We start from the raw sequence: 27,041 nt of genomic DNA, 5'->3' as shown, positions 1-27,041 counted from the left end.
TATTAAACCATAAACAAAATGAAGAAACTTCTTCTCTAACTTTATAACTTTCTGAGAAAATCGGGTCGGAAAATATTTTGGAAAATAATACTTTTTTAAATGTTATCATATCTAGGATTTAGCTGCAAACACGCTAGCTAGAACCTTCAAATAACTCCGGATTTACAGATCAAGGCAATGTTATTTGAAATACAAAAATATTTCATTTAATTCATTTTGCAATAAATCAAAACAATAGTATATGTTCATATTAAAAACCCACTATTAAAATTAGTGGGTGCAGGGTAATTTCATAGTGATGGTTTTCGTCTCCAGATACTCGTGCAACGAGTCCTCACCAAGTTCGCGGCCCATTCCGGACTGCTTGAAACCTCCGAAAGGCGCTTGTGGAATAACCATGTCATAGCAGTTAATCCTATAAACAAATGATGTGAATAAAAATTACAATAATCATGCACGTATCAAAACTTACCAAACTGAACCAGCTTGCACAGCTTGTGCAAAAGTCATGGCGGTATTCAAATCCTTGGTAACGCAACCAGCCGCCAAACCGTAGGTAGTATCGTTTGCGCGTTCGATTACCTCTTCAAGAGTATCAAATTTAAAGATGCTCTGCACAGGCCCAAAGATCTCTTGTCTGGCAATACTCATGTCATCTTTGACATCAGCAAATACCGTCGGTTGCACAAAGTAACCCTCGGTACCGTGGCGGGCACCTCCAGTCATGCACTTGGCACCTTCCTTTTTACCCTTTTCGATGAGACCCAATACCTTGTCAAACATCTCCTTATCTACTTGAGGTCCTTGTTGGACACCAGCAGTGAAAGGCTCGCCTACTTTGCGTGCCTTAGCCATTTCGGTTGCCTTAACAACGAAGGCGTCGTAAATGCCTGATTGAACGTAGGTCCTGGAACCAGCACAGCAATTCTGGCCATGGTTGGCAAAAATTGCATTGTGGGCAATTTCAACTGCTTCCTCCACTAAATAAAGAATACAATCCAACATAAGACAACAAATTCAACAATAATTTCTAATAAAGTTACATGTAGCATCGTTAAAAACGACGAGTGGACTCTTCCCTCCTAATTCTAGAGAAATCCTCTTAAGGTTGCTCAAAGCAGAATTCTCCAAAATTTTGTGTCCCACTTCGGTGGAGCCGGTGAATGCAGCTTTGTTGATGTGAGGATGACACGCAATGGCGGCGCCTGCAGTTGGACCATACCCAGGGATGACATTGATCACTCCAGCAGGGAAACCAGCTTCCTTGCTGAGAGCAGCAAGTACCAAAGCAGTAAGTGGAGTTTGCTCAGCGGGTTTCAGAATAACAGTGCAACCGGTAGCCAATGCGGGTCCCCACTTCCAGGCAAGCATAAGAATAGGATAGTTCCATGGAATTATTTGACCCACAACACCAACTGGTTCCTTTCTTGTCATCGATGTTACACCCCAATCTATACAACAACAAAAAACAATAAAGAAAATAAATTTGATGTAAATTATGTTTTTGTTTTTTAATTATATACCTCCGGGAATAGTTAGACCGTGAATCTTGTCAGCCCATCCTGCATAGTACTTAAGCGTGTCAATGGCGCAATTGATGTCGAAGATGGAATCCTCATATGGTTTACCATTGTCCAGCGACTCCAAGGACGCCAGGTATGAGATGTCACGCTCGACAAGTTGTGCTAACTAGAATAAATCATCATAATCATAATAAACTAGAGTGCTAACACAGTCAAGTTTGAAGACCACACGTAAAACTAACAGAAGCAATAGATTTGAAATGCAAATATACAGTATACAAATGTTTGAGTTTCTAAACTGTATGGTAATCTAAACATAACCAGCACAATTCCGATATTATCTAAAATCGTGCGGCCTGGAATTCACTTTTCGTTACCATGTTTCGATTTGAAGTGGTATTAAAAATAGAATGCATATTTTTAGCTACAGGCTGCTAATCGTCACTTTGAAGTCGTAAACAACTAAGGTGTTACAGCTGTAAATTAAATAATGCACTTGCATAACTAATTTTTCATAATATGACATTTATGCAAATACATACAATCACTAGGGACATTTTCAATACGCTCGCAGAACAAGAATTATCCAAAAATAAATTTTAGTTCAACTATAACCATATTTAGGGATACTCACTTTGTAAATCAGTTTTCCACGTGCAGAAGGGTCCATCGAACGCCACGCGGATCCCCGCTTGAAAGCACAGCGAGCTGCCGCCACCGCTGCATCTACATCCTCCTTATCGCCGGCGGCAACATCAATAATCTTCTTCTCATTTACTGGGTTAATTGTAGGGAAAGTTTTCCCGCTTTTAGCGTCGACGAATTCATTGTTGATAAACAACTGTTACAATATTAAGACAATAAATACACTTTTAATGATACATAGGTACACTTGTATTTTAACAAGCAAGTAGCGCATTAGATAATTCTCAAAATAGAAATCATATAAAAACATAAACATGTTTCTTCATAATTCCTGCAGTTTTTATGTCAGCTAATTAGCATAAAACACTTAAACCTAACTGAAAAATTAGATTTACATCTTGGGTTACGTACAAATAAAGAAATAAACATTAATCAACAACGCATAAAATATAACCGTGAACCGGTTTGATATAAATAAAATAAAACCAATCATATGTCAATTTTACTGAACCAAACATAACATTTGATGACAAATTTTTATAGTATTTTTATCGTTGCCTCAAGTTGACTTAAGCATCGTTAAAAAGTTATTGTAACCTATAGACTAACTAAATTTAAGATAAGTTAATCAATAATAAGTATAGCGCAAATTGATAATTCTTAATTTACAATTATTAAAAATAACTCTTAAATTAAATAATGCAGTAGAATTTTACCTTAGTGTACTTAATTTCTGGATTTCTCTGAGCCATTTTATTAACGCGTTCTTACAATTATGTTTCACTGAGCCACACTGACCAGCAGGAAGGCAACAACAGGATTGATGCGTGCGGTGTGTTTGTTGCGGTATAACTAGCTCCCTATCGTCTCCCACTCTTCCCACATCCATATGTTCGAGTGTATACAGTTCAAATCAGCAAATTAATTTTGCGTTATAATAAATTATACGAGAGTTCTGAAGATTGCACCGTTTCACAGATAGTAACGGCGCAATACAAACAGCTCCTGACAGATATATCAAATTGGTATTGTGGTTACACGCATGTTTGTGTGTGCTAGGAATGTTCAGTATCCATCGAATTAACTTGTTGACGTTAATTAGCAGAACTTTCAACAATAGATAACAATAATCACAGTAATTACGCCCGGCATATTTACCAATCGCTTGAAATTTTTAACAAGCTCACTTACTTTTTAGACGATATCTATGTAGTGTTTACATTGCAAAGTAAACAAGAATTCAAAAGTATGTACATTATTAACATTATCAATAAATGATGACATTGGCAACACCTTACATTCGTGTTAACTCGAGCTTTGATCGCAGAATGTTTCGAACATCAATTTAGATCAACTGAATTAAATTCATATTTACAACACCCACTCATGATTCCCTTAAAGTCGACTTATCAGCTGGTCTATACAGTGCACGGCCTCGGAAATGTTGTATTTTTTCATCGTCGCACGAAATTCGTGTAGATGAACGTTATTAGTCTGAAACAAATAAAAACAGAACCGTTTATTTATATTCGCATTTGTTCAAATCGACCATATGTACAATTAGCGGCTGATTGTACGTTTTTATTTAAATACGGATTATTATTATATTTTTGCGGGTACTTGTTGAAAACAAAACTTGATGTCGGTTTTCTACAAACACGCAACGCTGCATTAAATATTAAATAACCGAAATGACTTCTATACAAATAATAATGAGCAGCATAAACTATGAGCTGAAGGTTATCTCAAGTCGTAAAATTGTTTAGAATAAATATGCAAACATACCATTGCCAAATGCGCCAAGAATTGAATAGGATTTCGATCTTCGAATGCGTCCGTATTCAGCATGTAACCAAAGTTTAAATCCTCATACAACTTACGAATTATGTCCTTGCCCAGTTTAATATGTGACAGATCCTTAGCAAGCTCGAGCGGGATCTCTAGGTTTTCGTCGATGTGGTCATCAAAAACGAGCTCTTCAGTTTTAATATCCATAACCATATCCGACACTTCCACCTCTGATTCCGATTCGGACGAAGTCTCCTCATCTTTAATCAGCGCAGACTCAAACAACTCAAAATCATTCGGCACGGCTGCTGGATCCAGCAGTTTCAAGACATTAAATAGTTTTATTTCTTCAAGGCACTCCATCGCCAAATCTTTCGCAGTTTTTTCATCGTAATTCGTATGTTTCTTATTAACCGCAGTGTTTTTTAACACGTATTCAATCAACTCCTCTTGTTGGCCCAAGATGGCCGTCTGCAGGATGTTGTTACCCGTGCGGTTATCCTGCGCGTTTACCTGCGCCCCATGGAAGATCAACAGCTTCACCGCAGAGAGTTTATTTTGTTCCACTGCATATTGCAACGGTGTCAACCAGGTACCGTTCATCTGTCCCAAGCCTTCCACGACGTTTTGCGATTTGAAATGGGTGCACACCTCTTCGATACCGTAGTCATACTTGATTGCTAGATGCAAAGGAGAAGCGTATCTTGCATCGAGTTTCATGTGATGCAAAGGTAGATCTTTTAGTTGGTTGTGTTTGGCTCCATTCCTGAGTGCAAGATGAAGGATGGTCTCATTGTAGTTGTTCGGCACGTTCAGGAGGTCGTAGAGCTTGAAGCGATCAATTATACCCAGAAGACTCTTCTTCAGTTGTTTGGCGTAGTCGTCCGTGAAGTGTATGTGACACAGATGCAGGAGGCTGTTGATTACAATAAAGATACATTAAAAATTGAAAAATTGGAAACGTTTGAGCGTCAACTCGCTGCTCTGACCAGAAATTGAAAACAATTTCAGTGCACAGCAGTGAGTTGACGCTCAAACGTCTCCGATTCTTCAATCTTTAATACAAAATTATTGCGTGCCCCCGAAAATATGCATCCACGTTAAATGCAAAAAACACTATATATGACTAACTAATTTTTCTTTATTATAATTGTAATAACAATGAATTACTCTTTTGTGTGAGTTTTCAATGTTTCATCTCGAATGCATCGTCAGATGAAATTGTAATTCATTACCACGTAAAAAAATATAATGAAAATTTTAAAAACATGAATTGCGCACTCGCAAAAGGAGATAAACCTAATCTGATCGTTTATAAAGAACTATTAAATGATTTTAAATTATTATCATCTTCTTCACCTGCGAAAAATACCGGATAATTTACCATTTTGAAACCATTGATCAATAATAGTTCAAAGCAAAAGCAGCGCCAACTTTAGATATTTAAAAAACTAAAAGCGATAGTATGCAACTATGCAAACACGCACACCCAAAGAATGTGAGGCCCGGATAGCAAATTTGAAAACAATGTATTAAAACTACAACGCGTACCAAACAAAACATTAAATTAGTAACTGTATCTAGATCTCGCATTCAAGCCGTTTAGTAATGTTTGAAAAGCATTTAGTAATGATTGAAAATAATCAAAATTGTCATACTTATTGCCATCCTCGCTCTTATCCTCAAACTTCCTGCGGATCATCTTCTCCACATCAGGCTGGGCGGTTTTAATAAAGGCACCGATCTGGTAGAATTGCTTTTTGAGTTTACTCAAGTCCTTCTCGGTCGACTGAAACTCGGCATTTCCGACCGCATCGGTCTGTAATGAATAGTAATTCGGAACTTGTTCGCCCTGAAAATTCTCCATAATGTCGCCAAACATATCTGGCAGTAAACGATTAAAATCGTCGGAATTGACTTGGGGCGCATGCTTGAGCAATTCTTCGCTGGCCAGCGTCGGATGATCCATGTTCAGAATCACAGGTGGAATTTCCATGCTGAGACTCATGCTCGAGCTGGAAAGATCTGCGTCATACCTCGGGCGCTTTCGTTTGCTGGTGCGGTCAGGAGTATAAGTAAACCCCCGCGGTTCGCTGCACTCCCCGTCGGACGGGCGAAACAGCGCAACAAAAACGCCTTTCGTTGGTTCGTCAATGTGCGGATTACGGTAGGGCGGTGTTTTCACCACGATCGCATACTGATGATGCACATCAGATTCGTGAAACTTTGCGTCCGCAGACCAAATCTTTTCATCGTTTTCATCAACTTCAAAAATTTGAACTTTGATGTTTTCTAATCAAAAACCAAAACGTTTCATTTATTTCACTATTCTAAGACATAAAATGCGCATGACTTACTTTTGGCCACTTTTTCCACCAGAAGGAAGATTTCCTTACCTCCTGATGCAGGACTCGTGGCGTGATCCATGCGAACAATTTTCAAATCGCCAGTCATTGCGGATTCTTCAATTATTAAAAATATAACACCGAATAAACAAAAGTTATAAAATGTACTTACTCAGGTTAAAAATAGGGTTGCTGTATAATGGCTCACAAAGTCTATGTAGGACACCAGTGGAATCTTCCCTGAATGCGTCAAAACGCAAAGTCACCACGTTTAAGTTGATCGACTTCTCTTCATCAAGAATTTGTTGTTTGATCTCAGATTCCTCGCGCGTTGTTAGGGCCCGCGGTGCCTCCGAACGCCGAATCTCTTCAAGTTTCAAATTGGTTTTCTTGATTTTTAATTCGTCTTGAATATGCTTCTTTGCTGTATGTATGATACCCATACTCTTGAATCTGAAACAAAAACAAATACAAATGTCCACTTATGCGATTGTAACTAAACACTTTGTTTATTGATGCAATGTTACCGTAAACAACGATAAAAATGATGAAAAACTTACACGACTTTCATATTCGGATTCGTGTGCGGGTCAACACGCTTATCATGCGGATCGACGCGTTCCTCAGAATCGTTTTTCATGACTAGTCGATGAGGATGTGGTGATCTAAAATGTTCTGGAGCCTCTTTCGAGTAGGTAAACAGGGAACATCTTATAATTGCAGGCCCCATGTAATTTTTCAACTGTAAATAATGATTTTTAAGTAAAGAATATAAATCGTACATTTGGCATATTTAGTTGCCTAACTATAAAGAATCTTTGTAATATTTATTAAAGAGGTAATTTTGAAGTTTTACCTGTACTGTAGGATAGGTAGCCTTTCTGTTCTTCTCAGTAGAATTTCCTTGCAGGCTGCCATGTGTTCCAGACATTTCAGATTTATACCTGAATCTGAACTTCTCCACAGGTTGCTCAAGTATCTCCAGGTGACAATCTTGACAAAATAGTTAAATTGATATAGATATGTATAAAATAAAGATATTCATTTTTTAAATGAAAACTTAACAAATTAATAGCAACCCAAAAACCACTACATTCTACACCCATCTACATATGTTACTTTATAAATGTTAATAAAAACCTTCAAACTGTCCAGTAGCAATACTACAAGTCATGCTTTCAAAATCTTCAAGCATTCTTGGTGATACGGGTGTATTACCATTGCCCAACATCATGTAAATTGGTGACCGCGAAGCGTCGGAGCTTGGCGACGGCGTCGGATATTTGCTTGGGTAACTCATGCTCAAATCTACAAAAGAAACAAATTTTTCATTAGCATCATTCAAAATTCCGCCCAAGAATATGCATTTAATGATTCAATACCCGTATATTCCAGCGTGGCTGGAACAATATTCGTGTAGTTTTCCATAATGACAATAAATTACATCTACACTTTTGATATGTTCCTGGTGCTTGAAGGCACGCACAACGCACACACGTATAACCTTACACTTTGCTATAAACTTTTGTATAACTTCTAACTGATTGAAACAAATGAATGCGGGATGTGAACCTTCGAGAGCTCACCATCGAATGATGACGATACTATCTACTCACCGACATATTTTTATCCTGTGTGAATCCCACGACGAATTACGCATAAATTGGGATGGGATTCCCCGGGTATTTTCGTCAAGGACGATGAGTTGTAGTGCTGACTGGAATATGTGAATTACCAGAGTGTTACGTGCGTTCGAAGTGCGCATCAGCGGGACTTTACCCAAATACAAATGTAAACAACAAATGATGAAAGAGAAAGACAGTTGTCTATTTTCGGGTGGGAAAGAGACACATTTTAGGGTTGGCAGCACTGTTTGCACTTATTTTCTGTCTTTCTTAAGAGAACGTGCTGCAATCAAAAATCAGATTTCTGACGATGCCCTCAAGGCAAAACATTTAACTTAAACGTACAATTAAATAATGGATTATATAAAAATAAAGAAACAGAACTAGCTCAAATCGTGTACCTGCAGCGGGCGTTACCTAAGTATTAAACGTAAACTGATAAAAGCGAAAGATAGTTGAAATTCTGCGAGAGGAAGTGAGACAAATTTCACAGTTGGTAGCACTGTTGGCAATGCTTTCTGTCTTTTTTCAGAGTGTATTGCGATTGGTTGTGATCAAAAGCAAAGATATAAAACTGGCACAAAATAAGATTAGTGAGGAATGCGACGCATAAAACGCGAACATCACGAAATGATAAACTCTAATCTAATTGTAAAACTGAAATAGCAAACAAATAGAATATGTCAATAAAAAATTAAAGATTAGATTAAAAACATATTGTTACGATAGCAAATCAAAACTTTTTCCGAAACAAGGACACTTCTTTCCGGGACTTACTTTTCAAATATAGTTTGAGAACACAAACTGTTCGTGTCATTTACTAAATATTTTATCAATTACATATTAACGTTCAGTACAAATATTAAGACAAGCATTTAAAACACTGTACATCTTACACATCGTTAATCCTCTCTCAAAGTAGTACTAATTTTTATATAAAATATGTGAACGCCACGCGTGAGACGCAGAATTCATCAATTGTAAATCGATCACACGCGGCATATTCACTTTAAACTTGTAATTCTAACTTTTAATTGGTTCCCCTTGTGTTATTGAAATACACTGTCCGTTTCCTGTTCACTGTCGCTGTCCTTCTCCATGAGTTTCCGCTTGAAGTTCAGGAAGCTATGCCGCATGCCCATCGCAGGAATGCCCGCATTCGTTGTAATCCGGTGACGTGCAGACAAAGGCATCTTTTTCGTACTACTGGAATTCTTTCTGTTTTCACCAATGGTCAAATTTAAACTCGAGGTGGACTTGAAATTAGCCAGAGACATATTCGACACATTCTCGTTGATCATCGACGTAGAATGCGACCTAGTTTGGTGTCGACCAATTAAATTTGTTGATAAACGTGTGGAGGTGTTTCTTGATGTGGAGGCACTAGTGATGTTTAATTTATTGTTTTCTGAAGGTATTGATTCGGTTGGTTGTGATCTCAACGGCCGTCGTGGTGATTTGACGCAGTTTTTAATAATATGCGTGTCCAAAAGTATTTTGTTTGAAAATACGCGATTGCAAGTCAAACATTTGAACATTTTTGAGATTGATAGACGAGTAGAAGTTGAAGGTTTCGTCTGGTTGCTGATTGAAGCGCGCGTTGTCATACTTGATCGAGGAGGTGCCATCTTTGAAGGTAATATTGACCTACGGGTTGAAATTGTGGGCAATGTGGGTTTTCGAGTCGTTGCAGGTGGTGGCATCAATGACTTCCTACCGCTATCAGTTTTTGTAGGTATTAATGATGTTCTTTTTGCCAAAATGGTTTTCCTAGGGACTATATGTGATAATCGGGCTTTATTCTCTTGTGTTTTGCCCTTCTCACTATCGACTTTGTTAGAATTTGAATTTAAAGCATTTCGTGTCACTCTCGATGATGAAAACTGTGCTGGTTTCGGTTGTAAAGATTTGTCATAACTCCTTAAAGACCTCCTCTTGACTACATTTGAATTCGCGGAAGTCTGACCTGAATTATCCTTCGCATGCGATCTCTGATGAACATTTAAAGCCATTGAGTTTTTAAACAGTTTTTTACACACCGCACATTCGTTTCTCGTCCGTGCTTTATGCAATTGTTCGTGTTTATTCTTTAGGAAGGCATTTATAAATGTCTCTGAACAAATAGAACAGACATGTTTACCTTTTGCTTCCTTCGAATCGATTGTTTTTAATTCTTCTAAAGTATGAAATTGGAGGTGTGTCTTTAGACTACCGGCACTCGGAAAAGTTTTCGAACATTTTGGGCATTCATTTGTTTCTTTTTCATTTGAATCCGATGATGTTTCCTCAGGTTCCTCCTTATTTTCGTCCAACTTTCCTGGTGTTTCATCTTCTTTCGGTGTTTCTAAGCTCTCATCTTCTGAATCACTAATAACAATCTGTATCTGCTTCCTTTTCGAATTTCGCTTGCGAGTTTTCCGCTCGAATTCATCCTCATTATCAGATAAATGAATACATTCACTTGGTTGCAGAACCTTCCTATCTCGGACAATTCCATCCACTTTAGTCTCAACGACGCCATTCGCCGTGACAGTAACATGCTGAAAAACTAACTCCTCGCCAAGTCTCTCCAATGGTTTAATCTTCTGCTTCCTAGGTAAACGTTCCTGCCTAATCGGTGCTTCTATAATCTTCGTCTGTGAAATCATTTTGTTGACATTCCAAGACGGATGCTTCTTTTTATCCCGCTCCGATTTGTATCTCTCTGGTTGCTTTGTTGACGTGCTATTATCTTCAATAACTAAATTCTCCAAAGAAATGTCAGTTTTCTTCACAAGTGTGCGTCTAACGTTGTTTTTCTTTATTACACCAATGGAAGAACTGCTTTTTACTTCAAGATTTTCCTTTTGTGGTGATATCACCAACGAATTCGAAACACCATGCGATCTTTTCAAACTGTTAAGACACTTTAAAGGTGCGCCTGTATCACTCACAATCAATTTGGGATATGACCTACAGGGTAATTCAATAGTCGCAATTACCTGCTTTGAAACCTCTTTACCAATGGGATATAATGCAATTGTTCTATGACCCGGACGAGTTTGAGTCTGAATTTTCTGGAAATGAATAACCTGTTCATCTTCTTCCTCCTCTTCTACAACGGGTTCTTCCACCTCAAGGTCACCTGGTTGATCTTCCTCATCATGGACATATAGTTCCATTGGATTTTCTGATTTAACAGGAGAGTAAATGCCTTCCAGAGCACTTTCAAGTATTCCCTGCTTAACAGGAACACGAGTTTCCTCATCTTCATTCTCCGCCCCCTGATTATCCTCATTTTGATCAGTTTGAAAGGGTTCTTCATACTCAATAGAACAATCGGGTATATATCGATCCTGTAGTGGATCTTCCTGTGTGCCTTCTCGTTCTTCCTCTAGATTCATGCATAAACCATCAAATACTTGATGTGCTACACGCTGACTATCAGAAGTTTCGTTTTCATGCACCATTTGTTCTTGTTCCTGACCTTCTTGATATTCAAACTGCAGTTTAGCGTCAACATCAGTGTCTCCGGTTATGTAGACATCTGCAACTTGTTGTTCTACTTCTTGTTTGATGTTCATTTGATCATTTTCAGTTTCATCACAGTTCTCATTGTTGTTGGCGATGCTATCGTGTTGGGAAAGTGCTTCGCCTACTTCTTGTGCTTCAAGTGACTCGATATTTCGGATTACACTCGCGGGTGTTGTATCATAAGGTACCAGTTCAATTGTGCCGGGAATACTTTCAAATTGACCATCTTCGTTTTGCCTGTGCGCCAAAAAACAAACAAAAATTACTAATAATAACATTAAAGTGTCCACGTAACTTAAAGTATCAAATAACATGAAACAGGCATTAATTATATAAGCAAATAAAGCTTTGAAAAAATTAAAATAAACATATTATATTCATAATAAACACATGTAAAACATTTTAAAATAATAATTGTCAACTTACAACACTTCATACTGATATTTAAGCAGATTACCCTCTTCATCTTGTGTACTTTGCAGCCCATATAACTTTGAAGAGTGTGGTGACTTGAAAATAATCAACTCCTGATCCTCAGGAATCTCTTCCTCAAGTTCCTCCTGTTTACCAATTGTACTCTCTGCAGTAGCGTTCGAAAGCGTGAACTCCCTGTCATCTATCTCTAAATTATCATAAGTGATATCATTTAAGATTGTCTCTGTGGTGCTGTCCTCCAACACTGAGAAAAACTGCGTGGAATTGTTGCCGCTTTCATCAGCGGTCATGAACGACTCGTTAATCGTAGACAGCGTCGAATCAAACCATCGCGTAGATGTAACATCTTCTTCGATGAGATGTAGCTTGCAACATCGTTCTGATTCATGACGCGATAAACTACGAATCGCCGTTTTTCGTTACACTTGACTCGTTGTTAGTTTTGATGAAGAGGTTACGCACTGTGTTTGTGCAATTAGTCACATATAGTGAACAGTTGTCACAAACGTGCGCGTATTCGTTTTTCTATTATATTCTAGTCAGGTTGAAACGAGCTTTTTAAACACTAAATATGTTTCGTCTGTAGCTTGTGCCGGAATCGGTGGAAATTCTGGCAATCACCGCGTAAAAGCGTAACAACTCAACGACTCTTGTAACGAATTTGTTTGACGTTCGCTAATTGTCTAGCTTGTAGGCGCTTGGTTCGAAGTTGATGCGGTAGATGTCGCTACCAAGATCGAATTTGTTTAGAAACCAAGGAAAATGTGATTTGTTAAAGTAATAATAATTCGGTCAATAAACGGTCCTAATTACCAAAAACACGCGAAACAATAAATAAACAGTGGCATATAGGCTGGAAATTGCGGTTTTCAGTAATTTTGACTGAAGTAAAATGGAAAATAGGAATGAAAAATGTCGAGAAATGAAAAATCGTGCGAATTTAGGATTTGCTTCTTGTGCGCATCTTGTGTTTTCATATATTATCATAATTTATTTACGATTTTCATTAAAAAATGGGCTTTAAAGCGATGATAATATTTTTGTTTGTTGTTTTTTGTTTGTTTAGTTATAACACTAATGCAAATAGTCTAACTGATATCATTAGATATTAATAATAAATTACATAAATATTCAATACATAACATAATTACGAAAAAGATTTTTATGTCATATAATTATAATATATTTATATATAAATCTTATTCATTCTCTTAAATGTTTATAAGTTCTGTAATTTTTGGTTTCTCATTTTCAATTTTTTGTGATTTTTTTTTTGTCGTTTTTACGTGTCGCTTTGCATTTTACACATCATGCTCACAATAGATCAATATATTTCAATATATATTATTTCAATATCTCGCAGCGGTCGCATTTCGACCATCGTGTGTCGCCTCGTCTCCACGAACCAACTTCAAAAATGTTGCTGTTCAAGTCTTAACAACTATATTTAGATAAATTATTATGCGCTTATAATTTATGTATGTAACATGATAATAATACTTTCTTATAGTTTTCTCTCTGGTTTTGTTTGTTTTGTTTGCCCGCAGTGTTTGAATCCATCGCAATTCGTGCACGAAAAACATAACCCAGCATCATTTTTGAAATGTGGATGGCATCCTCCGCCATATTGTTTCCGGTCGACCGTTCCACTCGCCGCCAACATCACCTCATGGTTTTATTTACTATTATTTCTCATATCTAGATTTAAAATATATGTACAGATGCTGAATTTTATAAAATTTGGACTTTGAACTCGTATTTTATATTTATATGTACTTATACGATAAGGTATATTATGTAATATGTAATTAAGTGTAAGTTTGCTTACGACATAAGTTAATAATACAAGTACGAATGTGTGTTGTTTTGAATCATCATCAATGTAGTTACTATTTAGTTTTATTTGCAAATGTAAAAGTCATTTATGTCTCGCCATGTCGAGTGCTTCCGGTTTCCGGCGCTGCGTTCGGCGTTCGACTGATTTTATAAGTAAATGTATTTAGTTGAAAGAGCGGCTACGACTAGGGAACACAACATCATTGGGAAAAAACGATTCGTATCGCGGCGGCCATTTTGTTCGCGCATGTTTATCGAGGTTATGCACAAGCAGACACGATATACAACATACACACGATTTTATCTGGGATAGTAATAACGCCGTCGGGTCAAAGCTAAGTATTAATTTCAACGAGAAACCAACGAATAATTGCCATTCTAATAATATTGCTTTCAATATGTGCAAATTTATTGGATATATACAGGGTGTTGGGTTGAGTGTGTGACCCGACCAGTATGGCAAAAAGGAGCGGAACCGATAACACCTGGCATTCTTAAACTTTGACAACAAAATCAACGATATATATTATCATAATCAACGATGTGTCCGCGACAAAACGAAATTAGGCACGAATGCAACCCGTAATCATTTTTGTTTACACTTTGATGAAATTGGCAGAGATAGTAGTATTTATTCACGTTTAAAATTTACGTTTAAATTGTAAACTCGTTATCCTTAGTTAGTTAATGTGTGTGGGTGGGGGCGGGTGAAAGTGTTACGTGTCATCGTCGTGGGCGAATATTCCTGATGATGGTGTGGCTCGAAAATGCGAATAATTAGCTATCTTATCTCGTAATTATCGAATGCTTCAACGCGCGCGCTTATGTGTGAGTGTGGTGTGTGTGTGTGTGATATGCATCCGGATGTACACAAAATGGTGGTACGCCAATGCGCCATTTTGCATCGCGCTTTGAATGAATTCGTGATCACATTTACAATATGAACAAATAAATCGGAAAGATCGCGAAACAATTCAACAAGAATCAACAAATTCAACATACAATATATCTCGTAGATTATAGATTATCAACACACAGAGGGCGCCAGCGCACGAAATCAAAGTGAACTTGAATTTCAATGTAAGATTCTTGTGTGCATATGGAACACGATTACACCTAGACTAGCCTATGATCATATTTATAATATTTACAGCCAAAGAATACACGACGCCGATTGAACGTCCCGCCATCTTGATCAACGTTATAAGCATATGTGTGGTTGTTTTTTTCTTTTGTATATATAATATTCTTCGATTCTCACTGGGTTTTCTCATTTTAGTTTAAATTACTTGCATAGTTTTTTTTTTGTTTTATATTAATCCTAGTGTGTTTTTATGTTTATTATTCTCCACGACACGAATGGGAACAGGATCGCGACCTTCTCGCGCTAGTTTCTTGTTAATATAAAAAATGTTATGCGCTTGCGCACGCGTAAGTATCGCTTCATTTTTAGGTTAGTTTTAACGTTAATGTTGTCTCATATCAGCTAAATTCAAGGTTTAATAAGACCGAAATACACGCTAAGATTGTGTGAATATCGGAAACGTGAGTGCACTCCTGTACAATTTTTCAAATGTTTACAACTTTTCACACCGAGTTTTCATTCGTCATCCCGCGCCGACTCTACGCGCGCAAATTTCTGTATTACGTCTTGTTTTCCCCACTTGGTTTACTTGTTAACTTCATTTTTATATATAAGGCATCTCTTTTGTTAAAAATACAACTATACAATGAAATTAGGTTGTCTAAACACTTCGTTCCGGTATAAATACACAAGGTTCACGCTATTTCATGCTCGGATTCGGTAGAAAATTCTAGCAAACAATCAAACGCTGTAAATTGATTGAATATATTGCCTAAATTATGACAACACCACGATGAGAATGTCTTGTTACTTTCTGTGTTATGAGTGAATTACTAAAACCAATCAACTCAAACTATCTAGTCGAATGCATGTGTTGGTGTGTGTGTCACTAGATTTTCCTGCTCGGTTTCATCTTACATATCACAGAAATAACCATAAGGTATAAGGTGTTCCAAATGCTAGCAACGAAATAATCAGCACATTTATCAACACTTAGACTATGTTTCTTGGAACACTCTGTATAACTTAGGTTGTAGTGTAGTGTTGTAGCTGGTGGAAAGAGTTGCAAGTGTTTCACATGCGCAATGTTTTATAGATAATATTCACGTTTGACAAGTTTCAACAGACAAATTCAACACGTCTTGCGGATCTCTGCGTCCAGTGAGGTTAAGTACAGCTGAATGCAAATTTAAGGTTAGGTTAGATATCTAGCGGCGAACGCTGCTTTTATTGTTATGTTTTTGTGACGTGTGTGGGTTTCCGGTCTGCGACTTGCACACACACACATACACGTTATGGATTCGTAAATTTAGTGATTTTAAAGCACTTTAGGGAAGAATTATATAATTATCAATAATATTCCTCGTCATCGCCTGTCCATTTGCGTCCTTGCACCGTTTTTTCATCATTTTTGTTTTGTAGTTTTGGTTATTATAACGTTAATGTGTAAAAACGACATTCATACACACGTTGGTTAGTAAATTTGAAATCTAACTGCAAGTTATCATTGTTTATGCTTTGTTTGTTTGTATGTACAAAGGTATACGAAGTGTTGTTCTCTCAGTGTGTGGCGTCAGATCAACTCAAACTTAATAATAATTGTTGTCATTTTAGTATTTTCTCTTCAAGTTAATCATGGAATTTGTTTTGTTCGATCGCTGGCAGTTGAGTTACTAAAGTTGTGTGTGAGTGTTTTTTTTTTGTTTTTTTTTTGCCTGCATACAGTGAACGTAATATACTGGATGTTCCAAACAAAGCGCTATAGTCATAGAAAAGTATAAAAATGCCTATGCGCATTTACACTTTACACGTTCTCTACGTTCTTTTTCTCACTGTTTTTAGTTCAGACAACTAACGCTCGAACGAAAACGTGTGTTGTGTATTATATTCAATAACCACTCAACGAACTGGAACTTCGTTACAACGTTCTTAATAGTAGACTAGAGTGTTTGCATGATGATTTCTTTAATATGTTTTAAATGTAAGTTGAATAAAGTCGAAGATGGCGTTTCCGGTAAGTCTATACTTAAGTGTTGTTTGTTTAACATTCGCCGGGGGACAGTACTCACCGCTCACTGAATGTGAACATTGTTCGTGACACCGCTACTGTTTTATTTTTCTGTTTCTTTGTTTTGGATTATTTTTTTGCGCTGATTTTTTTGGTTCGTCGGTGGGTTGTTATGCACAAGCGAATTTTTACGAATTTGCGGTTCGTTTTAAAAACACAATAATCAATTCCTTGAAGGCCTTTTGCGAGTTAAGTCATCACACCGCGCGCGCGTCCGTTTGGTGGGTGGGTACTCATGTGACTGAGTAGGTCCCCTAGTGTTAGCACCAGTCGTCGTCGTCGGAGTCAGAGTGCCGCGAGCGCGACGGTTTCGGCTTGTAGCCGTTGGGCACAGGACTGGGCAGCATCCGTCCACCACGTCCCAGTGCTACCGCCTGCTCGAAGCTGAGTGGTGCCGCGGGCGCGTCTCGAAGTGGTGCTACCATTTCGTGAGGTGGTTCTCTTTCTCTGACCAGCGCCATGTTGAGTGATGCATGGGGTGTAGCATGTGCCGAATGTGATTGCATCTGCAAGAGATCAAACTAAACCCAGACCAGGTATTACCTAACAGGATTCTTTTTATAATTTTTGAGGATTATTTACGTGGGTTGGCGATGCATTCAACTTTGGAAAGTTGATGGGTCCTGGTCGTAATTGTAACGTCGAAGGTTTGCATGGAGTTGGCGGTAGTCTCCTTCCTTGCCCTCTACGAGACCCAAGTACAGGATGGCTGTGTTGCACGCTGCCCTGCATGGCCGCTGAATGATGCACCGGAAGTCCCACAACCGCGCAAGCTACAACAATACATTATCCCCACACAAAGTGGCATTTAGAATACCTCTGGTGTAAGAAACGATGCTGCTAATACCGATTGTAGGAGGACCGTGTTGATGAGGCACGGGATGTGTGGGACTTGGGGATCTAGATCTCTGGCAAAGGCTGGTAGTACCGTAAGCGGCACCCCGGTGCGGCGCCCTGTAGCCTCCGCTTCCACCTCCTCCTCCGCCGCCTCCATGCCGCACATTGTAGTGATGCCTGTTGTTGGTCGGCGAGGGTGACCTCGCCGGACTGGTCGACGCCGACCATGATCCCAGAAACTCACCTATAACACAGTCACAATCAGCAAGAGCGTTGCTAAAGACTGGCGAACGTCATGAGTCCTTACTACCTCCTTTCCGGTGCCTCTGCGACGAACGTTGATGTTCGTGCTTTACAATTTCAACCACATTGGACACCGTGTCCGAGAAGCCAATATCGTGGTGCAGATGTGATGGATACCTACGTCCCGGCGAGGGACTACGCTGCATCGACGGGGAGTTCCCACGTCTACGCATGACCAAAAAGATACAAACCTAACCTCGCACCGCAGCCCATCACGCGTGCGCAGTAGTACCACGTGTTTATACATTACCTTAAACTCGGTGATCTTCGATGCGTGTTCGGGTAGTTACCCGCCGGATGTAAATGTTGCTGATCGCCTATGCTCTCCATCGATGGACGGCGTGAGCTAAGAACATCCTGTAGTTCCATCACCTGCTTCGGACATGTTGGTAAAATCAGTCACAGACTACAGACTACCAGCGCTACTGATCAAACTACTGGTCATTGATGTTTTCCTTTGTATTAGTTTAAACTTCCGAAGAAATTACGCAAATTTCGTTAAGTACTTAAAACAGTCCCATTCATACCAAGTCCCGTAACAATTAGATACACATAGAATTCATGCAAAAATCAGATACATGCTGATCTTGATGTCTTAAAATTGGTGCAAATTAATTCTCTGAATACTTTATACACACGATCACAAAGTGCACTAGATTAATTTAACTAGATTATTAAAACACACAAATACTGTTAATTTACTTATTAAGTTGCGAAAGTTGCAAAATTGAATTAATCTAAAGATTTCAATACAAGACGAAGATCCTAGCCTACAATTTTTAAGCGCTAGTGTTAGAAAGATTGATTAGAAGTTGATGATCGACATGCAGATCCTAGACTGATCTCGTCTCGACCCTAATTGGTACCTTCTATACCTGACTAAAGTTTAAACTGTTTCTATGTCATCATTTTTTAGAGCAAAGATTATGCACGAGTATTTATAGCAGTGGATCTGTAAAAATCTGATAGACATTCAACAATTATTATATCACCGTCTGGACCTAAACCTAAAGTTCTGCCCTAACACACATCGATTTTGTTTTGGTTACCGTCAAGTCGTTATTTTTCACCTTTTTGTTCCTGCAAATAAAGAAAGTTTATTGTTAATTTATGTAAATGAATGTGATGTAGATGTTTACCTTAAGGAGCGTCGTTTGGTGTTGCGTCTAGCAAGCGTAGCTAGAGATTTGGTGTCGTCCGGATGATGACCCGGCCCTAGGGGATGCAGCGTGTGGGCGTGGGTGGGTACAGGTGCGGCAGCGGCCGCCTGCTCGGGTTGTTCCTGCCCGCCCATGAGCGGTGCGCCTTCGAGACTAATCGAGCCGGCGCGACTGCCCAGCTGGCCGGCCATGTCCAGCAGACAGTCAAAAAACGACGCCTTCTGCCATATCCAACACAACTTTAGCTTACAAACACGCAGCGCGTCTGCGCGCGCGGCTAACACACAACAACTGCGCTAACAGACTCGCCTATACGCCAAAAACCAAAGTATCAACATAACGCACGATCTGCGACCTATCCGCTTCGGCTGGGCATGTCACAAAACACACACACATAGTACACCAACAGGGCCGGCGTGCGCTACCGCGCCTGCGCGTTGCATCAATTCTCCGAATTAAGTCTAGCATAATTACATTATATATCGTACTACTCGTAATAATCAATCATCAATAATAATCAAGTTTAAGTTTTAAAGAGTTGTGCCCAAAATATCAGTAAATACTCTCTGGTTAGCAAAATTGTCAAAATTGTATGTACAGGTATATACAGAGCATTGCACACGATCGCAGAGTATTCGAAAAAAGCATGCAAAATCGAGCAGAGCAGTCATGGTCGAGTTTTAAGTGTATTTACAGTTAAAAATCGAAAATAGTTGAATTCAAGTGCTAACTGCGTTCTGCTTCGTAAAAGAAGGATCATAATAGTAATAGGAGGTTATGTACACTATTGGTCATGGTCACTAATCAATCAACGCATGCAAATATCCATTAGTCATCGCCATATTACTACAAGATCAAAGATTAAAATCGAAAGACAAGACACAAACAATTGGTAGAAGTTAAGGGCATTCAATATTAGATATGTACACATTTAAAAAGGACATCGATGCTCATCTAAAAAAGTGGGTGCAAAATCATCGAACGGAGCACGTATGTACAGAGAGAACGAGAACAAGGAGCAAGACACAAAAACGGCACCTCGCTACAGGACCGTACTATGAATGAGATCATCGTAAAAAAATGTTTACGCTTGCTAAAAATACGAGGAGCGTGTCAAATGTGGAGAATGAAAATATGAACAAATGCTGTTCTTAGAATAAGGAAGAAAATAACAAATATACTACCGCGTGATTGGCTGAGGGGCTATTTCCAAAACCCTGAAATAGATATAAAGATAGTTGATTCATTGTTCGGGGCGGGTGGTACTTTTTTTTCGTTTGAATATTTTGGTGAAGGTTCTAGTAAAAACTGTAGCTGGGCGACAAGAGATAGAAACAGAGAGATGGGGGGCTCTAGCTAATCTCAGTGTTGGGGGGAGATCGACACACGTGCACGTTGCACATTGAACAAAGTCCAACGCAAACGGAAGGCTTAACATTGATCGCTACTGCGAGAAATACAATATGTCCAGTTGATAAGATTAACCATTGCCATCATGTGCACGTTTAGAAACTAAAGTAAGCTTTAAATTGAAATGTATGTTGGGTTGCCTATTAAAGTATGATTCTGTCATGCACGTGATGGCAAACATTGAAAATGTCACAACCTGAGTTGTGTCTTTCTACGATCAGACATATTTCAAAGGGAGGTACAAATAAAAGTTCCGAATACGTAGGTATATCAACTACAACGTAGTCCTCTACACGATTATCAATTATAATAGAGAAGTAGGTACAATTAACACCGACTATACACTTCTTTTTGTTTTTGATTATTTTGTGAATTTGATTTGTTTACTTGTCTAAAAGAGGGGCAGCTCTGATCTTTAAAACCTGATACAGTTTCTGATTGTTTTGTGTTCTTGTCTATAGAATGCCAATTATTATTCGTAAATTCCCGATTAGTCTGTTCCTAGATTAGTGTTGATGTTAGTAAATGTTAGTAAATCTCAAAATGGCTTCGTGAGCTCGTGAGGATACTCGTGTGGTTTACCTGATTGCCTCCGGCTGACTCCAGCTGGCCGAATTTGGTCGTCCTCCAGCTCTCTAATATCAAATAACTGGCGTAGATCTTTCCCACTGTCATCTTACCAGTGTTGAGCTGGTCCGGTGGAGGCACTAGTAAGTCCACCATGTTTTTCGCTTGTATTGGCCAGATTATTTTTATTGTTTCACGGAGTTCTTCATCGGCCACGTCCATTTCATCAGCTGTCGAACATTTAATATCATCCATTTTAATCAAGAAATTCATTTTTCTAATTCCAATTTACCTGGTCTCATTTTAATGGCAAGATTCTCTCGTATAAGTGCAAAGAGTGTGGTTGTAAAATTCACCCGGCCTTCTGCATCCACCGGCATGTTCATTCTTATAAGTTTTTTGTACGCCAACCGATTGGGACACTTGTTACCGAATCCCAGCGGCGGGTCCATGTTTTTCAACATGTCGTACATTTCTTGATACAGGACTTTACCTCTGCAACCAGTTATACATGAACATAACCACTAACATTTAAGTGATTCACTTACGTAGCGTTTGGATCGTATTCAGCCCATATTCTTACATACTCGTCTAAATGATGGGCGCCCAAAATAGACGAGTCTCTTGTTAAATAGTCAAAGTTGTCCATGATGACAGCAACGAACAGATTCAACATCTAAAAGTATAAATTTGGTGAAATCTCGATCTGTATAATTATTGTTTTTGTGGAATACTTACAAGAAATGAACAAAAGAAGATAAATGATACAAAGTAGGCGTATGCCAGGTTTGACCCACAACTAAGCGGGTCCTCCTTATCGGATTTCTCATCGCATTGTCGTCCTTTTATGCAGGACAACATAATACTCGGCCAGGATTCGCCCGTTGCACATCTATGAACATAAAAGTGAAATTTTAAAAAGTGTTTTGATATTAAATCTACTTTTACATACCTAAACAATAACATAAGGCCTTGTATAAAATTTCGGAAATTGTTGTGTCGATTGATAGACTCTGCTGGATTCTCAGCAATGTTTCCAAATACCTGATAAAATAATAATAACACAATATTAGTAAATTAAAAATGTTAATAATTTTGTGATTATTGACGTACTTGCATGCCAATAATAGCATAAATGAAAAACAGCATCGCTATTAGAAGACAGACGTATGGAAGAGCCTTGAAGCTTTGCACGAACGTCCAGAGCAGGATGCGAATCGTGTAGCCCTGCCGCAGGAGTTTGATAAGACGCGCCGCGCGGAACAACCGCAGAAAGCCGACGTTGATGAAATTGTCCTAGAAAAGCAAACCGCCATCTTGATACATGCACTCATCCACGTCAGACACTACCCATCAACTCCAACGAGGTATTTTATTAGTAATATTTAAAGTTCAAATGCACAATTCAGCTAAACATCGGAGCGCCGCACACTGCACACTAGCACTAGTTACTAATTAGTATTCGATTCAGTACGGTATGATTAAACACACACACACACACTCACTACGTTCAACTGAAAGTTGGAAAATGCTCTCATGATAACAGATTCAAAAGATTGCACATTGGTCTGGCCTAATTTAAACCCAACCTTGTGGATACTTTGGAAGAAAGTGGGTTAGATCAATCACATAACCTCAATTCATATTGTCATGGCATTTGTCGTGCACAAAATGGCTGCTAGAAGAGGTTAACTAGTACGGTCTGCTTCAGTTTCCATTCTGTGTTTAAGTCAAGTGTAAGATTGATTTTTGAACCTGTAAAGTGTGTTTTTGTTGTTTTTGAGTATCCAAAAGGTTAAATTAGTAATTCTGTTGACACTAAAAACTAGAGGAGATTTAGAAGAACACCGTAAACTTTGAATCCAAAGCAGCTAGCCACAAAAATAACGAATTTATTTGCGTTCTGAGGTTAAGTTTGAGTATAAATTCGTTTATTTTTTATACTTTGGATGGATGAAAGTTTACTATATTAAGAATATCACATTGGCTACGCATCTACGCACTGTCTGCAGAGAAAACTGGCTAAAAAGACACATGACGTTTTCGGGCATATATATATGGTTTTAGATTGGTTTGCAGGACAAACATACCCTCTGCGCTGACTCTTTTGACACTTTCGCCGCTGCCCTTTCCTTTATTTACAGAAAAATTCATCGACATCATCGACAGTCAAACAGGCAAAATAAAATTGAGATTTTCATTTGCTCAATTTTACTTTGAATAAAGAAAATTTAAGTAATTTTTGTTTTACTTACACCAAATTCAACGACCACCGCGTCGATAATACTGCCAACCACCGTGATCAAATCGAAGGTATTCCAAGGATCTTTGAAGAAGTTCTGTGGAATAAAACTTGTCAGTATACAAACATAATATTTATTTACAAAATTTTAAATTATAAAAATGTTTGCTTTGTACCTAACTTAAAAATATTATACTCCAATAGAATAAAACATTTAATTTAATATTTTTAAGTTAGATTAATGTTTGAATTTAAAATCAATTTTAGTTTTTTGTTCGGAGGGTAATTGACAAGGATATTATTGACATGCAATCTTGAGATATTCTACGACTGTAAGCGTAATTAAAATCTACGTTTCGAAGGCCTCGTTTTCAAGTGTCATAGATTGGAAAACGTTCAGCCGATTACAATATAATGAGTTGGCAAAAATTTCTACTGAAAATTTATGAATAAAAAAACAACTTAAATATTGATCTACAAAATGAATTATGATGGATAAAAATTAAGTGTGCTACATGTAAACTGATCTACGGTAGATAATGAGTTTTGGTCAACATGTCAAAAGTGGTTCCAGACGATTTTCACGAAGTGGTGTGCTTGCAAACCCAAAAATATAGAGCTTGATCTGGTGAATTACAAGTGTTTTGGTTTTGTACTTGTTGAGAGTTGATACAGAAATACATTATATGTAGCATTATTATTAGTAATACGTAAGATTTGGTGACGTTACCTTGATTCCAAAAGCGATGAGCTTGAGTACGGTTTCACAAAGGAAGAGGAAAGTAAACAGAATATTCATTGCCGCCAGGGTGTCGGAGAGCACGGGTGGAGAATCGTGGTACTACAAACAACTTACATATGTAGCTACTCTGCACTACAAGCAGTCTGCCTACCTTCATTTCACATCACTTTTTGCTTTTTTTGCTCTCAAATTGAATAAATCAATCAAATCTTTGTTTTTTTTTTGTAAATCAGTGGGTTGAAAAGTCGGCAGTCGGTTGTACGAGTAGAAGATATCCCGCGTTCCGCGCTCCAAGTCGCCGTGAGTAAATGTTTTTTTTTAAATTTTTTTGTGGTCGTGTATCGGTGAGTGTTGCTTTTCTCTGGTGCGTGTGAGTCGAGAGAGAGTGCGACACTTGCCAAGAATCGCTGAAAGCATGCAGTGGCACACAGCGCATGCGTATACATAAAATTGCCTGCAGAACTACACGCTACTTTCTACGCAAGAAAAGTTGCTTGCATGCATGCGACAACAAACGCCCAAAGCCATTTGTGAGTAGTTGTTGGGTGAGGTTAGGACTGTCGGGATATTATGAACATTGAGTTTTGACATCGAACAAACGTTTTAAGTAAATATTTTTGAAGTGATTTGGAAATAAAATATTGGTTTTTAAATAAAAGAATAAAATAAATTCCGGATGTTTTGAACGCTGGCGAGAACGCTAGATGTTCATTTCTTACCCGCACGCCGTAGGCAAGAATCTTGAGGATGCACTCCACCGTGAACATGCTCGTAAAGCCCCAGTTGAGGTACTTAAGCGATTTCGAGAAGGTATCGGTTTGCCCATCATGCTGTTAACATACAGGTATTTCGTTTGTGTATGCTTTGCGATTCTCAGTTTCTCTCAGTGGAAATTAACAAGGAATTCAAAATGGCCACTAAACACTCCCAAAATCATCATCACTGCTAAGTGATGATAAATTTTGCAGCGTTCTAATGAGGAGTTGGCATTGTTATGTATCTGAGAGAGAAATTTATAGAATTGATTGTGAGGTGGAAAGGAGTGTGCACCGCAGCCACAGGTAGCCGTTAGTTCTGCAGTTGCCATTTTGTTTTCATCAGTCCCTTAACGCCACGAACAGGTAAACTGCGTGAAACGTGTGCACTGTCCCACCGCCAAATTAAGTTACGTTAGAATATCAACAACATACACATTTATAAGTTAAGACGCATGCTTTGCACGTAATTACACATCCTGGTCGGTCATTGCCGGAGAGCAGAAACTTCATCTCAATCAATTTGTTTATAATGGCATCATCAATCAAAGTGTGATTCGACTATGAGACACACGCCTATGACCAAATCAACCAAATTACATCACATATATCCTGACAAACATGAAAATAGTCAAATATTGAGGTTATGTGTGTAAAGCTGCTTGTTTTGGTTAAGAAAGCGCGCAACATGCCGATGATTTGATGACGCATTCGCAGGACACTCTCATTCTCGCCCAAACTCTTGATCAAGTTGTATCTAAACACGTATACATTCACACCGATAGGATTTGTTAGTTATTAGTAAGTAATAAGACGTGGTTAGTGATTGGTCGAAGCTAAGATTGTCTATACGGAGGAGTATTGATGTTTGTTGGGTTGCCTCACGCACACACCTTGCTCAAGATCGCTCAAACGACAATCTCGCATGAAAAATAAAGGAAACGAACGACACACATCAACGTTAACACTGACGGCAAGATGCTGTTCCGAGAATGTATGATTCATCAACAAGGTGCGTTTTGTAATTGCATAATATTTATAGTTGGGCATTCCGTTGGTGGTGTTAGATCATATATATATATAACATTGAATCGATTTGCGCTCCTCATTGCACAAATCTTACTAAAACATCAACTATTCATCATGTTTTTATCGCTATTCTAAGATTTACTAATTAAAACATAAATTGTTCAAGTTTTTGATTGAATAGTTGATGTTTATAAAAATTTAGTTTTTGTTCTGTTGCTGAAAAGCAATTGTTTTAAGGTGTTGTTAGTGTGCCTCCTTCACAATGGCGCCGGAGTTTGTGCTAACCGTGTTCTTTTGATTGATCCAGTTTGAGTTCGAGTTATTTTTAAATTTAGTAAATTTCGAATCCGACGTGCGTTGATCAGGCTGCCGACTTTTTTCAAATTCTTACGATTTACGATGCGTCATTATTGAAATATATTGCAACATGTAAGTAAGCAGTGAACGAGCAACATACCTTCATCATCAGCAGCAGCGTGTTGAACACAATGAGCATCATGATGAAGTACTCGAAGGGCGTTGAGACGACGACACGCCAGATCTTGTATTTGAAGCTGTTCCGCTTGTTAGGCATATACCTTTCTAGCGGACGGGCTTGTATCGTGAAGTCAATACAGGATTTCTAAAAATTTACGCATTAGATAGACGTTAGTTGAGGTTATGTGATTGGTACGCACCTGATTTTTATCAATCTCACCGCTTTGCAGTTCGGCTTCACCCTGTTCTTGAAATGTGATGATAATCAAGGCAACGAATATATTTACAAAGAAGAATGGAAACACTATGAAATACACGATGTAGAAAATGGACATTTCAATACGAAAATTTTGTATTGGGCCTTGATCCTCATATGTGGCAGCCATTGAATTTTGTAAAACCCTGAAGACATTTCGCATTAATTTTTCAGTTTGTCACTTTTAGTACAAATAAAATACTTACTGTGGCCATCCTTCACCAGTTTGCACAGCAAATAGTGTTAACATAGCCATGGCCACGTCATCATAATGGAAACTCTGCAGTTTCCATTCTCTAGCTTCTATGCGGGGCACATCAGAGTCTTCCTCATATAAAAAGTACGTCCCCCTAAAATACAATACAATTTTTAGTTTTCTGAAACATAAAACTTTATAAAAT

At 38.3% G+C, this 27,041-nt stretch overlaps 4 protein-coding genes across 7 annotated transcripts in view; all 4 read right to left on the bottom strand.

The window, feature by feature from the left end:
• Nucleotides 1-180: 180 nt before the first annotated feature.
• LOC135790182 (aldehyde dehydrogenase X, mitochondrial-like) lies at nucleotides 181-3,025 on the bottom strand. Its single transcript, XM_065300256.1, has 6 exons — nucleotides 2,885-3,025; nucleotides 2,158-2,364; nucleotides 1,524-1,689; nucleotides 1,044-1,451; nucleotides 473-980; nucleotides 181-415 (listed from the first exon to the last, which is right to left on the bottom strand). The coding sequence occupies exons 1-6, from the start codon at nucleotides 2,918-2,920 to the stop codon at nucleotides 271-273; spliced, it is 1,470 nt and encodes a 489-aa protein (XP_065156328.1). The 5' UTR covers nucleotides 2,921-3,025; the 3' UTR covers nucleotides 181-270.
• On the bottom strand, nucleotides 2,907-8,077 carry LOC135790181 (nuclear factor NF-kappa-B p110 subunit-like). 4 transcript variants are annotated; one of them, XM_065300253.1, is made up of 9 exons: nucleotides 7,918-8,077; nucleotides 7,442-7,609; nucleotides 7,158-7,294; nucleotides 6,862-7,043; nucleotides 6,474-6,754; nucleotides 6,314-6,418; nucleotides 5,615-6,248; nucleotides 3,954-4,872; nucleotides 2,907-3,662 (listed from the first exon to the last, which is right to left on the bottom strand). In XM_065300253.1, exons 2-9 carry the CDS (start codon nucleotides 7,599-7,601, stop codon nucleotides 3,564-3,566), a joined length of 2,517 nt encoding a protein of 838 aa, XP_065156325.1. In that variant the 5' UTR covers nucleotides 7,602-7,609; nucleotides 7,918-8,077; the 3' UTR covers nucleotides 2,907-3,563. The 4 variants fall into 4 exon arrangements, with proteins under 4 accessions (XP_065156325.1, XP_065156327.1, XP_065156324.1 ...); XM_065300255.1 differs by having other exon boundaries at nucleotides 7,520-7,609; XM_065300252.1 differs by lacking the exon at nucleotides 7,918-8,077 and adding an exon at nucleotides 7,684-7,907.
• A 636-nt stretch (nucleotides 8,078-8,713) lies between these two features.
• LOC135790165 (uncharacterized) lies at nucleotides 8,714-12,564 on the bottom strand. The gene is made up of 2 exons (XM_065300231.1): nucleotides 11,866-12,564; nucleotides 8,714-11,676 (listed from the first exon to the last, which is right to left on the bottom strand). The coding sequence occupies exons 1-2, from the start codon at nucleotides 12,162-12,164 to the stop codon at nucleotides 8,976-8,978; spliced, it is 3,000 nt and encodes a 999-aa protein (XP_065156303.1). The 5' UTR covers nucleotides 12,165-12,564; the 3' UTR covers nucleotides 8,714-8,975.
• A 249-nt stretch (nucleotides 12,565-12,813) lies between these two features.
• The window catches only part of LOC135790164 (voltage-dependent calcium channel type A subunit alpha-1-like), a 36,485-nt gene continuing 22,257 nt past the window's right edge, over nucleotides 12,814-27,041 (bottom strand). Inside the window, 18 exon segments of the mRNA XM_065300230.1 lie at nucleotides 12,814-17,383; nucleotides 17,445-17,635; nucleotides 17,710-17,943; nucleotides 18,010-18,167; nucleotides 18,253-18,374; nucleotides 20,347-20,379; nucleotides 21,155-21,369; nucleotides 21,432-21,634; nucleotides 21,688-21,815; nucleotides 21,878-22,031; nucleotides 22,092-22,183; nucleotides 22,253-22,435; nucleotides 23,230-23,271; nucleotides 23,395-23,478; nucleotides 24,112-24,222; nucleotides 26,365-26,529; nucleotides 26,585-26,786; nucleotides 26,847-26,990. Coding sequence (XP_065156302.1) covers nucleotides 17,123-17,383; nucleotides 17,445-17,635; nucleotides 17,710-17,943; nucleotides 18,010-18,167; nucleotides 18,253-18,374; nucleotides 20,347-20,379; nucleotides 21,155-21,369; nucleotides 21,432-21,634; nucleotides 21,688-21,815; nucleotides 21,878-22,031; nucleotides 22,092-22,183; nucleotides 22,253-22,435; nucleotides 23,230-23,271; nucleotides 23,395-23,478; nucleotides 24,112-24,222; nucleotides 26,365-26,529; nucleotides 26,585-26,786; nucleotides 26,847-26,990 — 2,722 coding nt within the window. The 3' untranslated portion in view covers nucleotides 12,814-17,122.

This window comes from Atheta coriaria, unplaced genomic scaffold (assembly GCF_025399875.1).
Source record: "Atheta coriaria isolate IRGN ID8LTWV9N9 unplaced genomic scaffold, Caltech_Dcor_3.1 hic_scaffold_4_pilon, whole genome shotgun sequence".
Taxonomy (NCBI): Eukaryota; Metazoa; Arthropoda; class Insecta; order Coleoptera; family Staphylinidae; genus Dalotia; species Dalotia coriaria.
The sequence above is the reverse complement of the archived record's forward strand: the minus strand, read 5'-3'. Positions and strand labels throughout refer to the sequence as shown.